This window comes from Prunus persica, chromosome G1 (assembly GCF_000346465.2).
Source record: "Prunus persica cultivar Lovell chromosome G1, Prunus_persica_NCBIv2, whole genome shotgun sequence".
NCBI classification, from domain to species: domain Eukaryota; kingdom Viridiplantae; phylum Streptophyta; class Magnoliopsida; order Rosales; family Rosaceae; genus Prunus; species Prunus persica.
In genome coordinates, this window is record NC_034009.1 from 30,369,648 (window position 1) to 30,386,746 (window position 17,099).

The window sequence follows — 17,099 nt, forward strand, 5'->3', positions numbered from 1 at the left end:
GGCGTGAAAATAACACAATCTTGTTATAATGAATTATTTATTTTATTACTATACTTCTTTCGATACGTTTGTCGCAAGCCAGTTAAATTTGTTTATGTCGTTTTAATTATTTTAAACAAAATTCTTATTTTACATGATTTACTAATTTTAGAGGCATCTAAATTTGAAATGTAAATAAAACCTTTGAACCAAAACAAATGTAAATCTTGATGAAAACCTAGAGGAAGGTGTATAAATTTAATAAATACAGAGGAATAAATATTTATAAAAATAAAATAACGGACATCTATGTACAACAAGGATGATACCATAGATGTACATTGGCTAACGGCTATCAAGACACAACCCAGTTACACTGTAGTCAAGTCCAATTGTTTGAAATAGTCAAATGAAATAATTTTTTATTACTTTTATTCTCCAAGTGATCAAATATTTAAAAGTCAAACACATATTTGGTTTGAGACATTGGGAAGAAATATGCTTTCTTTCTTTCTTTCTTTCCCTACTTTAAAAAAATTGAAACAATAATGGAAAGTTTTATCTTTTATTGTTTCGCAAGTGAAAGGGGGATTGTAATTTTTGAGACCCATTATTTTAAACCTCTACCCATCATCTCCTAATTCAAGTCGGTCGGACCAATGCAACCGACCCAAACTCGTTAGGGCATCTTCAGACTGCAAATAAATTGAGAGTGACATAAAATTAAGGAATGTGTAAGGAGAAAGGAAACCTTGATCCAGATCTGCATGCCCAACTCGATACGTACGGTATGTATATTTGTATGCTTTAATACCAAACAAGTAACTAACTTTGTATTTTCATATACAACCTGCTTGGAAATTGGCTCCAAATAATCGATCCTAAAATTCAAATAGCAAATTGTGATAATTAATAAGAAATTTTTCGCAAAGTACTTGTAGCTTAACAAATGGTTAAAACCTGTTATTTCTAGATTCGAGGTCATGTATTCGAATCTCATATTCTCAATATAAAAGTTGTGATTTGCAGGTTAGAACCCCATAACGTCTTTGTAGTGTGTGAGAAACCTCTCTCTCTTATAATTTAAACTATCACTTTTATTCCAAAAACAAAACAAAAACAAAGGAGATTTTCATAACTATAAATTAAAAAGAAGTGCTACCAAAATTAGAATTATAGAGGGAAGGAAACCCACTTGGGGTTCAAGTCCAACGGCTAGTTTGCTTATTGCTTTATATCAGGTCTTAAAAAAAACAAGAAACAACCGACCAATATACCCTCTTTTTACAGCTTGGCTCCCTACCACCGGTTAGATTCTTTTCACTCCATTCAACTTTTTGTATCCTTAAATGCTCTCACGAACCCAAAGACTCCATGACTCAAAGCCTACAAGCCTATGCCTTCGCAAACCCAAGCCAAACTTTCTAAAACTAAAAGAGAGTGATCTGATTTCTCACCTCTTTTACTTCCATAGTTTTCCACCAAAATGTCCAAAAAACGACTGCCCATTTTCCAAAAGGTCTCAAAGCTCCTTAGGATCTTCATCTTCATTGCCAAAGTGAGAAAATTGTCATTTGAAAACTCATTTCTCAGGAGGAAATTACAAACCTCAAAGAAGTTGAAGCTTCTGAAGCATTACAACAATGGGTTCCGTGGAGAATACCAGTTTTCTCCTTCTAACACTCCCCTCATTCATTACCACAAAAGGCAGCTCATGAAGAGCTGCCCTCAAGACATATACTTTCTGTTCTTTTTTCTTTGCAAATGTTGGGGTTCTAGCTTGAGAGTTGAAGGAGAAGATATATGTGGAGATTTCATTATGGAGGCTCTTCCTCCTGCCACTGGAGAAGATGACAATGCAGTGGCTTTATTGGAGCCGTTGGACTGGGGAGATGACGAAGGTTCAATTGACCTGCGGGCTCAGATGTTCATTGACAGGTTCTATGAAGAAATGAGAATGCAGAGGCAGGAATCATTCTAAATTAATCTTGTTGCAAATTTATTGATTTTTGATTGACCTTCATTGTTTTATTTTCGATTCAATTTGTTAGGTTCTCCACCGTTTTTTTTTTTGGACATTGTGGAGAGACAGTTAGGTTTGAAAATTTTCCATTTGCTATGAAATGTGTGGTTGTGTGAAGATTTGCAAATTTGTATTTTTGGAGCAGAGAAGTTTTGTTTGAGAAAAAAAACCTATCAATATATCAAATCAAATTATTTTGCAGTCTCCCAGGTGATACTTATTAGAATGCTGGTCCATACCAGAAATCTACTTAAACTGGTAGGAAGTTGAGTAAATGGACCACACAGGAGCGTGTCTTTGTCTGCAGCAGGCAAGAAAAGCAAAACTTCCCTCAATATCAGAGCTAGGATCAGCTTGAATATGCAGCTTATATATTTAATCTATCTATAAACAGAAGGTTGATTCTTGACCAATCCCTAAACATAGTAGTTAGTGTCTATAATCTGTCTGTTTAACAGAAGCATTAATATTTGGATGATCAAGAACACAGTACTCCAATTTTCTTAAGTCGAGGTTTCAAATCCCAAAATGTACCTTAGCTGAGTTGGGTTTACATTTATATTTTTCTTTTACAAGGGACCTTGTTTGGAGGTCCCAAAGTTTCATACAATACAAATGAATGGTACCATAGAAAGCATGAGAACAACTGATTTTGCATAAATGTAAAACCATAAGCACCATAAGTGAAAGGGCATTACCGCTCAACATCCACTTGACTAAAGAAGGCCACAACACCTTCAGTATCCCACATGATCTCACAGTACCCAGTATAAAAGATTTATCTAGATCTAACAACTCTACCTCCTCAACATAAAGGATTTTAAAAGTCAATCCAAAATAGCTGGGGATAAACAAAATACATCATAAAATTGAGGAGAAGCAAAACCCAGCATAAAACTCGAGAAGAAAATTTCTCTACAACATGACGGGGGAGAAAGTCGCCTGATTTATTAGTCAAAAGGATTAATTCTAGTGAAAAATCTCTGGAATAAAGGGGGTTGTAGAGAAGAGAGACAAAAAGAAAGGATAGGAAGGAAAAATCGTGAGTTACAATTTTTTTTGCAAGTTTATAGTCAAATGGGTCTCTATTAATATTTTTATTTTTGGGTTTGATGCATGTTTAGACGAAATGTTATGGGCCGAGCCTTGAGTCTCATTGGGCCATAAAAATACAAGGGAACCCGAAATGTAGGGAACCCCATAGTCATAAGAAATAGATTTATGTCCAATAGCATCAAAATTCAACCATTTAAAATAATAATAATTATTATTAAAATATTAGTAAAAATATACTGCTTCTTTTTTTCTCTTCTTTTTTAATAAAATAAAATAATGATATTATTGCTTTCTATAGAAAATGTAAATCGTACTTACTCCATAAAACCCCCTCATGAATGGCAGTCCAATAGGAGAAATGCCCGGTACAGCCTACTTTTGAAGGGAATCGGGTCCAGCAGGCTCAGTCGCTGGGTTCTGGCGTTGACGGTTCAAAGAACAGAGAAGAAAAAAAAAACCGGCGAGCAGACTATTTGACCTTCCTGTAATCACGCCGTTTTTCTTTTATTTATTTAAATTTGAGTTATTTACATTAATACTCTTGAGATTTCTTGTATTTTTACAAAATCACCTCAAATTTCAAACATTATACAAACACTCATTGAGATTTCAGTTTGCTTTTACAAAATTCCTTTTCGTTAATTATTTGTTTAAAAATTGATGATTTTATTGAAAATATATATACAAATAAAAAATTAACCTCAATAAAGTATATGCAATCTAATCTCAAAAAAAAAGTTTGTCATTTAGAGAATTTTTTATATATAAAATTATCAATGTTTGGATTAAAAATCAATAAAAAGGGAGTTTTATGAAAATAATTTAAAACTTCAGGGGTATTTTGTAATTTTTGAAACCTCAAAAAATTTTGTAAAAAAACCAAAAACCTTAAGGGTGTTAAAGTAAATAACTCTTTAAATTTTGGCCTGCGTGTGTCCGACTCCGAGAGTCAGAGTTTACTTACTGACCGAAAAATAAAAAGAACAAAAAATTGAAAAAGCGTACCTTCAAGGCGAATCTATTTGGGAACAAAAAGGGGGACATACAATCCTTCTAGCTCTAGGGTTTTCTTCTCCATCAAATAGAGGCAAGGGTTTTTCTGAATTCAATTTCAGAAATTTACACAGAGGATTGAGCCGCAAGAGTGTGGGTAGTCTGAGAATGGCCGGCAGCAAAGAGGAGTTTATGGTTTATAACTCGATGACTCGCCAGAAGGAGAGCTTCAAGCCAAAAGTACCTGGCAAGGTCGGCATGTACGTCTGTGGTGTCACCGCCTATGCCCTCAGCCATCTCGGCCACGGTCGCGCCGCTGTCAATTTCGACGTTCTGTACAGGTTCACACATTCGATCTTATTATTTATTGTGCTTTTGATTAGTGTAGAATTTGATAGGTTTGCATTTAGGATGTGCATTTTTTTTTTTGTTGGGGATTTTCTGTTTTAATTCGTAGGCTTTCTTTTTTTGATTAATAAAGCTATTTGGTTGACCACTGTCAAACGCAGCAAGATCTGTTAGACATAATAATATTATTGCCTGGAGCATTTAAGTTGTCGTCTTTACTTGGATCTTATATATAGAATCGAAGACTAGTTTCTGGCATGCATAACTTTAAGTTGAAACTACTGCAGATACTTACAGCATTTGGGTTATGAGGTTACATACGTTCGGAATTTCACTGATGTTGATGACAAGGTGAGAGTTTTGAATCGTATAATGAGCTAATTTTGATTGCATTCCTTCCTTTCTTTTCTTTGATTAGTGTGGACTCTCGTTTTCATTCATTTAAAACTCTAACAATACTCTTCTACATTCTTGCTTTATAGGAGTAAACTGCAGTGTTTAATGTTTCAGTCGTCATCATAATTCTATTATGCTATCTCATTTTAGTTAAAATATTTCCTTTTGGCTGGACTGAAGTGCACCACAAATCTGCTTGCCTTTTTTTAGAACTAAATTTTCCTGATATTAAGGTTGAAACTCTGTTACACATGTAATCCATACAAATTTATCTTTTGAATCTTCTTTTAATAAACACTGATGATCCATTGCCTGACTGTTCTTGTTCATTTTCATTTTCATTGAGTACTTAAATGCTCATGTTGAGCTTGCTAATATTTGGACATTTCAGATAATTAATCGAGCAAATGAGGTTGGGGAAGACCCGCTAAGTTTAAGCAATCGTTTTTGCCAAGAATATCTCAAGGACATGGGCGATCTCCAGTGCCTTCTCCCCACCCATCAGCCACGTGTTTCTGATCACATGGAACATATCAAGGATTTGATAACACAGGTTTTGTGCTTGCTCTGCTTATGTATTATGAGATATGATATGAACTACCATCTCTCTTTATATATCCATACTTGCATATAGTTAGCATATTAGTGTAGGAATGTTGTTGATATATTTATAGGGAATCATATAGCGTACAATGGGGGAGATACTTTCTGATGTTTGGAAAGTTGTTGGGACATTTCTATTGAATGCCTAATCTAATGCTAAATTTCTAAGCAGTAAGTGCTTCAAATATGTAAACGTAATGTGTGCGCTTCTTTTCTTTTTTAAATTTTAGAATTTCATGCTTGTCTTTTTCGAGTCATTTTTTGTTTCATAGATGTTTATGTTTCCTGAAACTGCTAAACCTTTGGAGGTTCGAGTCAATTTATCTCTGTCACCATTAATAAAGTCCTTCTGAATCGAGTTTAACACTGATAAACCTATGGATGTTTGTCTTTTGTGATGGTTTTTTTTTTCTGGGCCTGAAATTTCTTTCTAAATGATTGTTATATCCTGCAGATCATCAACAAAGATTACGCGTATGCAGTCGATGGAGATGTATTCTTTGCTGTTGAAAAATTTCCAAATTATGGCCAGTTATCTGGACAAAGGTTGGAACATAATAGAGCTGGTGAACGAGTTGCTGTTGATTCTAGAAAGCGTAATCCTGCAGACTTTGCATTGTGGAAGGTCTGGAAACCCAAACCAGTTACCACATTCTTGCTGTTTTTGATAGTGTTTTCCTATTTATTATAATTCAATGTATTTGCAGTCTGCAAAGCCTGGTGAGCCAAGTTGGGACAGCCCTTGGGGACCTGGAAGACCTGGATGGCACATTGAATGCAGTGCGATGAGTGCACATTATCTGACATTCAACTTTGATATTCATGGTGGTGGTATTGACTTGATTTTTCCACATCATGAGAATGAGATTGCCCAGAGCTGTGCCGCGTGCCAAGAGAGCAGTGTGAGTTACTGGATGCATAATGGACATGTTACTAATAACAATGAGAAAATGTCAAAATCCTTGGGTAACTTTTTCACTATTAGTGAGGTAAGTTGGGCTAACTTTTATTTATTTATTTAAAGCTTCTTAGAGCTTCTATATATTCCAGCTTATGTTACAATTTAATTTGCAATTCCATTCTCTTGTAGATTACTGAGAGGTACCATCCTTTGGCTTTGAGACACTTCTTGATAAGTGCTCACTATCGGTCTCCGCTCAACTACACAGTCTCCCAGCTGGAAGGTTCTTCAGATGCTGTTTATTACATATATCAGGTATGTGGCTTATCTGGCTTATCTGGATCTGAATCATGCTCATTTGGAAGTCTCTCAGTTCTTTTCCAGCAATTGTCTTGCATTGATGGAAATTATATTTGCGCCTAACTGTCTATTTGGCCATTTTGCCTTTAAATTATTATTATTGTCTTGTTGGGTTATTCCTGAAAATTTTCTATTTGGTCAATATCTTCTGGAATGATGGCTGTTGGAATTAGACATTAAACTTTTTGATGTAGGGTTCTAGAAGTTTAGTTTTTGGGCTCTTTGTTAAGCAAGAGAAATATATGTAAAATACTGATCTAGATAGAACAGAATTGTATTACTTTTAGGTTGCAATGGGGTTTCCCTTTTTGTGTATGCTTTGTTTTCCAGAGTTAAACTGTATAGATGACTCTTTAGAGGTACTTAATGGTGCCTCAATTTACTGAAACAGAAGCTAAGCCAACCTCAAACAGGCGTTTGGGCTCACATGCAGAAAAATGGATTTTATTTATCAGTATCTAGTGTCTTATAGTTTGCTGTTTTGTGATTGTTAGACCTTGCAAGACTGTGAGGATGCTTTATCTCCATTTCAAGAAGGGAGCCTGAAGGAAGGCACAGAAAAAAATGGTAGAACAGTTAAAATTACTCCAGCTGCCCAAGAATGCATCAGTAAGCTACATAATGAGTTTGAGACTAAAATGTGCGATGACTTGAACACTGCGCACATATTGACTGGTGCTTTCCAAGACGCCTTAAAGTTAATAAACAGTTCTTTGAACCTACTCAAGGTAAACATTTGGAATCTGGATCCTGTTCGAGCGTGCTGCACTCATATTTTTATTTTGATGTGCTCTCTCCTCCTTTATGTGTGTGTATGTATGGCTGTGGTGGGGTAACAGAAAATATTTTTATTTTTTACTTTTTATAGAAGAAGCAGCAGAGGCAACAACAGTTATTAATGATTCAGTCGCTAGTCGAAATAAAGAAAGAAGTTCAAGAACTTCTGAACATTTTGGGTCTGCTATCCTCTGATACGTACTCTGAGGTGATGCCTTCTTGCTTGTTTCTTTCAACTTTTGAGGTGAATTTATTTTTGGTCGAAGTTATCAACAACAAAGGTGTACTTCATTGGACAGGTTTTGCAGCAGTTTAAAATGAAGGCATTGAAGAGAGCAGGGCTGGTGGAGGATGATGTGCTGGATCAGATTAAAGAGAGAACACTAGCAAGGAAAAACAAAGATTTTGCAAAGAGTGATCAGATCAGAGCTTATTTAACCACAAAAGGCATTGCGCTCATGGACTTGGGCAAGGAGACGATCTGGAGACCTTGTGTCCCAGCAGGAGAACAACCATCTCTGCCTAATGAACAATGACAAAAGCAGCCGCCGACTGATTAATTTGTAATATTTTGTGGATTAAGACCAAGTTCCCCAAAGGGTCGTGAAGTTAGTAACCTTGTTTTATAAATTTCACTATTTTTTTGGTCCTAGGAAATACTGTCTTCACACTTTGTCAATTAGGACCATATCTTACAGGTTCTTCTTAATACAATACTGAAAGAAATCAAGGTTGATTTGATATTCTCTCAAATAAATTCATGTCAGATATGTATTTGGTGCATGCCTTCCCAGATTATTTAGTTGTGCCAGAACTGCACGATTGTGGAAAGAAACCTGCGGCTGATTGGGAACGAGGGGCGCATACTTTACTCTTTTTCTGTTCTGATTCGAGCTCTCTTTCTGTTCTAATTTCATGATATAGAGTTAACTCTTCAGGGCCAGCATAAAAAAAATCTGTTTCTTTTTTGGAGGCATGAATGTCTTTAGCCGAACCTACTACTGGTCAATTAGCCCAGAAGGTCAAAATTTAACCGAACCTCTTAATGATCAATAAGCCCAGTACTATTTTAGACTTGTGTACTGGACTAAGAAACAGGCCTGATAGTCTTTTTTCTTTTTCTTGGTAAGGCCTACACATAGGCCTCATCATTTGGCCCGTAGGCTCATGGGTCAATGGGGGCCCGCTCGGCCCATTGAAAAAAAGCCCGGCCCAGTCTGCCTTGGGCTGGGCTAGGCTTGGGCTTGGGTGTCTGAAGCCTAGCCCAATTAAGCCCAAAAAAGCCCAGCCTGGCCCGCCCACAAAAGCCCGGCCTGTTAGGCCCGCATACATATATAATTATGTATAAATTAGAGTTTAGGTTTATGATTATATCACTTAAATCACATATATAATTTGTTTCATTTTATTTACTTTTCTTTACTCATTCCTAGTTTATAATTGGATGATTATCACATTAATTTGTGTCAATTATTAATTCAACAATTATACATATATAAAAAAAATAAGATGAACAACATATCACATCACCAAATATAATCATATCACGAAACATAATCGTACCACCAAATATAATCATGCTTTTCTTGAACACATCACCAAATATTTGCATATTTATTCATACCATCCTTTTAAAAAATATTTTTTTGGTACTTATTATTTTTTAAAATTATTTCTTAAAATGTATTATGATCTAATTATGTAATAACCTCAAAAATAGTACTTGGTTTTATTATTTTTGTGGAAAATCTTATAAGTTGTGTGACTTTATAGAATGTTTTATGAATTTGGTTTGATGTGAAAATATTGGAATTAAGTGAGTTTAATCTCAAATTTGGACTAAAGTGCCCTTATGATTAAGTTTGTGATTTATTTTTTTAATGAAGTAGGGCTCGTTTAGGCCCAGCCCGGTCAGTTGGGCTTAGCTCGGCCCGGTCCGATGGGCTTTCTCAAGCTTGGCTCATGAATTGGGCTTGGGTTTTGAATTTTCTAAAAAAAGCCGGTCCGAACCGGCCCAATATTTCTCTCCTCGTTAAAGCCCGGCCCAGCTCAAGCCCATTAAATTTGGGCCGGGTTAGCCCGCCCTGGCCCATTGACGAGTTCTACCTAGAGGTGTCAAATGGGACGGGCCGGCCCAGCACGGCACGAGCCCAGCCCGTTTAAATGAGGCACGGCACGAGCCCAACCCGTTTCAATATGGACATGAGCTTTGGGCAAGGTTGGGATCAATGATTTTACTAAATGGGCCGGCAAGGCACGGTCCGATAAATTAAATAGACCTGCCCGGCCGGTCACGAAAACTTTAAAAACACGAGTTTAAATGGGATGGGCCGGCCCGTTTGACACCTCTAGCCCTACCTACACAGGCATGATACTAGTAGAGTTCAAGCGTTTTTCATTTTTTTTCTCAACATTGGGATGTATAGTAGTGAGATGACATCCATAAAAATATTGTAGGAAACATGCTGAAAAACTATGATACATTTAGAAAGAAAACTATGCCCAACCCAGTAGAAAAGGGCGTTGACTTGAAGATCAATGGTTTCATGTTGAAATCCTTATAGCACATTGGTAGTGTACGTATGAGAAAATTGTCCTTCCCTTTTTAACTTTGGCCAAATTAAAAAATTATTTTTTTAAAAAAAAAAAAAAAGGAAAAAAAGAAAGAAAGCTATGTAGTAAAGTTCTATTGTGATGGGATTTTGGCAAAGGAGTTGTGATCGTACGAGTGAAGGACCCCATGCATGCACATCCACATACCAAGTGGTTTCAGATTGGGGGCAGTTAGTTGAAACAATAAACACTTCGGTTTGTCTGGTTTCCATTGTTAAAGTAGTTCCTAGTGAGTCTATGCCTATGAGCCTCGCAGAAAAATGCATTTGTGGGGACTTGCATTGGACATCTGTTTAAAAGTAGCTAGCCATAGTGGAGAGGCTGTCCATCCTTTTCTAAAAGACCAATTAGAATTAGGGGCCTTGCCTTGGAGAGCTTCATGGATTAGCATTACAATTTACAGAGGGCTAGCTACGATGGGAACATAACATTGCAAGAATTAAAAAAGTTGATGTGTCGTATCCTATGGTACGATGGTGGTGTTTCATGGTTGAGTTACTTTCGGACTGTCCTACCAAACCAATCTGTCATGCATGTCAAGCAGTTTTCACAAGAGGACACTATGTGTAATATATGTCGATGCATGGCGGGTCCCATGCACGTTTTATTTTAGAGTTCAGAGAAATCATCGAGTGTAAATCTGCATCAAATTATGTACTTCCAAATTGTTGTTTCCAGCATACAGAGCTTTTAGGAAGGTGCTTGGAAAGCTTTTTAATCTAGCTTTCTATTAATTTGTTTGGGAGTGCTTCTAGTGCGATTAAAGTGCTTTCTGAGAATCAAAAATGCTTTTGATTGTATTTGGCAAAAAGCAATTCCAAACAGACCAATATTATTTTGCTTGTGTGCATAATGTAAATATTTGAAAATTAAGGAGAATTCATGTTAAATGATATAAAGTGATTAACAGGTATGGTTATGAATAAGGTCAATTTCTGACAGCTAGTCACGAACCATTCATTCTTAAATAAATGTGCTTGGGACAACCTCAAGCTTTGGATCCCTCAAGTTCATTAATCCCAGTCAATAAGAAACAGCTTGAACTATATATAGAGGTCATTCATCTTGATTGATGTGATGTGGCCCCGATGTCCACAAGTAACTTAAATCGAGATAATTGGCTTAATTCACTATCATCACCTAGACTTCAATCGGTCTTTGTATGCTTCTGTTCTTTGTGTATGTAATTGCAATTGCTTTGAAGTCAAGTCAGCAAGTAAATATTCCCTCTCAAAAGTCTAGGATATGGACTGAGTAATCTTTAAGAAATAACATCTTTTGAAAAGGCTTATGCAACATGCAAAATCCATTGCTGTGGCATTTTTGAAGTACTTTATTTAAGCATGGTTGAGTTAAAGTTTGGTAAAGTTTGGTTTGGTTTGGTTTGTGCAGCATACGAGAGAGAGAGAGAGAGAGAGAGAGAGCACATGCAGTACTGTACAAAAAAGCAAAGCTAAAGAGTGAATGCCCTGTCAAGTGTCAAGTTTGTGGGACTTAAAGTCTTTTATATTGGAAATCCGTGCGTCCTTTTCTAGGTTCAGATTGAACCTCTTACCTCTATAAAAAGGCATGAAAAGAGCCCAGCCTAGCTTCGCTACAACAAGATACGATATGAGAAAACACTTTGGTAATTTTGTTCTTTTGTACCTTAGAGCTTAGATCATGGTCGTGGATAGATATTATATGCTCCCTTACATTAACATACACTGTGCACCCCCGACAAGGAGATCATTGCAGCTGTATGGCGCCCCACCACAAGCCACAAGAAACTCATACATATGTACTATCTGGGACTTATTCATACTTCACATCTTATGTGTACCCAATTCACACAGATGCATGCATATATCAAATCAATGCTAATGTTTTTTTTAACACGGGACTTCACTACCTTAGCTTGGCTATAGCCCTCTAGTCGTATCTCCCTTCTTCAACGGTTTTTACCGATTCTATAGTCTATCTATCTCTCTTATCACATAAATGAATTTTTAAGATAAAACTGTGTACACGACATCTCTAACATTATAAAGTTTGTGATCCTGAATTGTTTAGAGTAATTAATTTCAATTTGTTGCCTCCATTATTGGAATATCTGTACTTGGACTAGTAATATTGAATTTATAATTAGGTTTTCGATTTTTTTTTTAATTTTTTAAAAGTATCTTTAATAAACTAATGCACTGCTATATATCCTTTTGTCTGTATATCGTTACGAGTTGAGAAGAAAAGAAAAAGGAGTTCGCACAACCACATGCATGCATAAACAAATGCACTAATTAACATAATCTTACAGTAAAATTCCAAAAGTATATGATATTTGTTGAAACATCAACCCCCCACTTCATTTGTAAATGGTGTTAAATAAATGGTGGCAATGCACTATGCAAGACCCACGCAGAAATGAAAGTTGATTGGTTGGTTGTTGTTGAAAGTCATTTTCCAACACAAGCCATTATATAAACATGGCTGCATTTAGAGGTCAGTGATGAGGTTGATGATCTGTGGTTGGACTGTACTCCTACAAGAAAAGGACTGCTTATCTTCAATTTTTCTCTCAATCAATTAGATGTAACCAAGGCAGAGATGGTAATCATACATAGCTAGAAATGTGTCTAATTGATTTGAGAACCATATTCAATGGTCCCGGGCTTACTTTCGAGGGGCTAATTAGCATGCTTGATTTGTCACATTTGAAGGCGAGGCGTGCATTATTTAAGTATGCCAAAACTTGATTGGATCATGGTGACTAGGAACTGTGACGATACTTAATTAAACTCTAATCACCTGGAGTTTAATTTGGATCTATAATTATACTTGGACCAGACTTAAGTGGAGGGTGACTCTCTCTCTATCTAGCTAGCTAGTTAGTGATTAATTAGGGGAGAGAGAGAGAGAGTGAGAGAGATTTGATTTGTAATTTTGTATTGTAAGGTGAAGTGGATGTCCAAATCAAGCTTCATGGCATTGATGAAGTTAAAAATGGGGCCCAGTCGAAAGAAAATATATTGCTTGGGGCAAAGTCGCGGGAGTGAGTTTGATTTTCTGTGTTATTATGCCTCACCAACTACTCTTTTGGTTATTGTCAAAAAGCTCTCCTCTAAATTAAGGAAGAATTAATGACCTTTTTTTTCAAGTGTATTATAAGTTTTCAAATCTATGAATATAATATATATATATATATATATCTTAATTTGCTCCTTTATTTTCTCCCCAAAAAATTCATGCCAACAAGAACAACAAACAAACAAATATATATATATATATATATATGCATAAAAGGAAAACCCTAAAAGCATCCAATCCAATTAAGTCCATCTGCATCCAATACTTTACACATTCTTCATTAATTATCTAGTAGAAATCTAACTCTCTAGCTAGTCCCACCTGAACCAAAGTTATTATGAGCACACCCACCAGCAAGTTTAAACAGCCAAGTTAGCTTATTTGTTGGGTGCCCTTTGTTCATGTTATTGGGTGCAAAAGGCAACGACTTTCTAGAGACTTCAATTTGCACCATTTTTGGGAGTGCCACCTACCTTTTGACCAAGCAACTTAAGCTTTGTGGGAAGAAACCCTAGAACCAATGATGCGTATATATATATATATATATATATATATTGCTTGCTTGGCATGCATTATCTTGTTTTCGTGCTAACACGTAAGCTTTGGTTTGTTTTACCCACAAGAGACTCCCAACTTGCTGAGATTGTAACTACTAAATTAAAACACTTTGTCTAGAACACTATCTATGCTGCTGCTCTTCTCTCCTGGTTGGACATCAGAAAACCAATTAACCTCCGTTAGACTTCAGCGGCTAGCCTGATTAATAAATATTAATCTCTTAATAATTATAGGGGACATCGAAGATTGTAGTGTTTGACTTAAACCTAGCTAGTGTTAACTTGAGCTTATCCAATCAAACCAGTTGTGGGAGATTGGTCTGCATGTGATTGGTCCCACATTTCTATCACCACCTAGTCAAGATGAAAAGAAGGCACCAACAAACCATCAATGGGTTAGTTGGAGTTTTGTTGTGACTAGAAACTCCTGAAATAATGATAACCTCCATTTTTTAACAAATAAACAGCATTTCTGCATACAGTAATTAGAATTACATTGATTTGTCATTAAGAAAAAGGAAGAATTACCCAATTTAAAAAAATTAGTAACCGAACCCTATAGTTTGCTGCCTAAGTTGATCGTGTTGTCAGTGAATTGTTAATTACATATAGAATAATAAGGTTTTCTATCTGCAACTCAGCAACTGGTGTCGTTTAATTTGGAATCATATCACACAACACAATTCACACTAGCTACTTGTCTTTTCCTAAGCCCATGCTTTGTTGTCTCAGACAAAACAAAGAGTGAAGGGAGCATATATTTGTATATAAACATATATAATTAATGGAGAAAGACATGACCGAAGCGAATATATATAAATATATGCGAGTAATTTTTGTATGTTCTAGAGTACGTACCATTCAATATGCATAAGATATGTGAAAATATACAAAAATTACGAGTAATTTAGCCTTAATTTTTGTTGTTCTTTCAAAACCCATTCAAAACTTGAAGAGCTAGCTCCTAAAGAATGAGATGGGATATACAGAGAAAGGACTAAAGTATATATAAAGAAGACTTTATCCAATTAGATTGGTGTGAGATGGATTAATTCTTTTTAATTGGTGAAAATCTGAATTTAATTATGGTGTCAAGATCTGTTGATCGCTCACTCGAGTAGTCAACACCATATGGTTGGCATGAATACTCATCTCTTTCACTTTATCAATATGAACTACTTAATAATGTTCACATTGTAAAGTACATGGCATATGCCCAAGAAAGAAAATTCCCTCATCTTTTAATTCTTGTTCTGAAATCCAGTAAATAATTGTTACATGAGAACGACCCTCATTTCAGATTATAGCCTACATATTGCCGCAAGGAGCTTCCATTTACGTCCAATTCCTTTCCTCGTTTCATGTCAAAAACATACATCACAACATATCCTAATTTATTATAACATATCCTAATTTATTAGAACATATCAATCATGTCGGCCACTCGCATTATGAAAAATTAAGTCGGGCTAATTAGGTACGCATTAAACTCTTATGTGTTTGTCGACAACTCAAGAGTCAACAAATTTGGAGGTCCCACTTCCATCATTCTAACTTGTTAGTGGGATTCCGAGTTTCTACCTACTCGTATATACACACACATAATATATATATATATATATATATACATAATTGGACCTACTGAGATTTAAAAACAAAAAACCAGAAATAGAATGAGAGCAATGTATATATATATGCCCCTGAAATTACTTTCTTAAAAATTAAATAAATTAAATAAAATTTGAAAATGTACAAAGATCCCACTACCAAAATAAACATTAGCTTCCAACCTCCACCTCCACCTCCCACCTCATGATCTGAGCAACATATTATAAAGGCCACCACACACCATGTCGTTTTTTAAGCCGAGCCAAGCCGAGCCTTGCTTAACCGAGTCAAAGGCTAAGATGCAAGTCCAAGCCCAATGCATCATCAAAACTGGGCCCACCATCTCCTTTAGTAAACCTACTCAACGATGGCCCATCCGCTCTTCCGTGGGCCCGGCCTTGTTGAAGTACCTGATGATGGGGCCCCATTGATGACGTCAATGTCGAATCTGCTATACTGCCCCCATACGAATAACTCCCTGCACCCCTCCCGTGATTGGCTGCCGCGGGAAACACGCATCCATGCGACACGTGGAACGGTGTGGCCGCGCGCGGGACGTAGACCCAGGACGGACTGGCCGGAGCCGCAGCCGGGACCATCACCGAACCGGCCGGGGCCAGTAGGTGAGGCGGCGGCGCGAAGGCGGAGATGATGGGGTTTCGGGCGTATGAAACCGCGGCGTTTCGGCTGGCTTGGAGCTGAGCTCGCTTGAGCTGCTGGCGCTCTTTCTTGTGCGCGTTCTGGTGGCCGCCGAGGGCTTGGGAGTTGGCGAATTCTCGGCAGCAGTACTGGCACTCGTATTTACGGTCGCCGGTGGTGGAAAAACCGCCGGATTCCGGTGAACCAGATGGGGTGGAAGTCTTGGTGGAGTCGAGTACGGAAGATTCTAAATCGTCGTCTTGAACATTGAAGCCAAAAAGCTTTAAGCGTGTTGTTGGGTTGTTGCTAGAACTTGTTGGGTTTGTGGTGTTGGTTGGTTTGGGTTGATAGTGTAGCTCTGCAGCCTCAGCCATGTTGCTTGTTTTCTTAGAAACAGGGACAGAGACGGAAAGAAAGCAGAGAAAGAAAGATGGGAATTCAATTGAAGTGATGAGGGGAGCTGAAGAGAGAGAGAGAGAGAGAGAGAGAGAGAGAGAGAATGAAATGGGGATGTAGGGGGAGTTGTGCATGTGTTGGGGTATTTATACACAGGATAACAAAAAAAAGGGTCTTGAATTGAATTAATCTTTAATGATGCTGATGATGTATTTTATCATTATGTATACATATATATATATTATATATTTGTGTGTGTGTGCGTTAGCTACAGAGACACCTTGAGAAAGAGAGAGAGATGGTTGCGGTTGCGGACATCCCAAGGGGAAGAAAGTGAGAGTTATGGGAACACGACCCAAGGACACTCGGGGGCCCAAACGATTGCACTTGTTGTCTTGCCAATTCTCCTTCTTTTTCATTTTTTTCAAACCCTTTTTCTTTTTCTCAATATATTCATGTCAAATTGCAAGAATGCCCTTTGCTTCACATGAGGGGACTTTCAAACCATAAAGAATAGAATAAAATGGATTCACTGTTTATTTATTTGTTTGTTTACCCAATCACTAAATATATATACTGTGAGCTTCGATTTAGGAATTTTTTAAATAAGTTTATTTGAGGGATGTTTTTATAGAGCCCACTATACATAGTATTTCATTAATTCAAACTGTATATTTTGTATATATTTATTCAAAGATCATATCTAAAAAAATCACTTGAATTCAATATCATTTGACTACTCAATTAAATTATTGAAATTTTAGTACTTTCTTGAAACACCATGTTC

General features: G+C 36.7%; 3 protein-coding genes across 3 annotated transcripts; 2 read left to right on the forward strand and 1 right to left on the reverse strand.

The window, feature by feature from the left end:
* On the forward strand, positions 1,259-2,171 carry LOC18789578. The gene has a single exon (XM_007224420.2). It carries the CDS (start codon positions 1,466-1,468, stop codon positions 1,958-1,960), a length of 495 nt encoding a protein of 164 aa, XP_007224482.1. The 5' UTR covers positions 1,259-1,465; the 3' UTR covers positions 1,961-2,171.
* Positions 4,006-8,219, forward strand: LOC18790891 (cysteine--tRNA ligase 2, cytoplasmic). The gene is made up of 9 exons (XM_007222751.2): positions 4,006-4,392; positions 4,687-4,750; positions 5,187-5,348; positions 5,853-6,023; positions 6,106-6,387; positions 6,489-6,614; positions 7,154-7,387; positions 7,528-7,644; positions 7,736-8,219. The coding sequence occupies exons 1-9, from the start codon at positions 4,220-4,222 to the stop codon at positions 7,970-7,972; spliced, it is 1,566 nt and encodes a 521-aa protein (XP_007222813.1). The 5' UTR covers positions 4,006-4,219; the 3' UTR covers positions 7,973-8,219.
* On the reverse strand, positions 15,357-16,481 carry LOC18789289 (zinc finger protein GIS3). Its single transcript, XM_020562743.1, has one exon. The coding sequence runs from the start codon at positions 16,444-16,446 to the stop codon at positions 15,565-15,567; it is 882 nt and encodes a 293-aa protein (XP_020418332.1). The 5' UTR covers positions 16,447-16,481; the 3' UTR covers positions 15,357-15,564.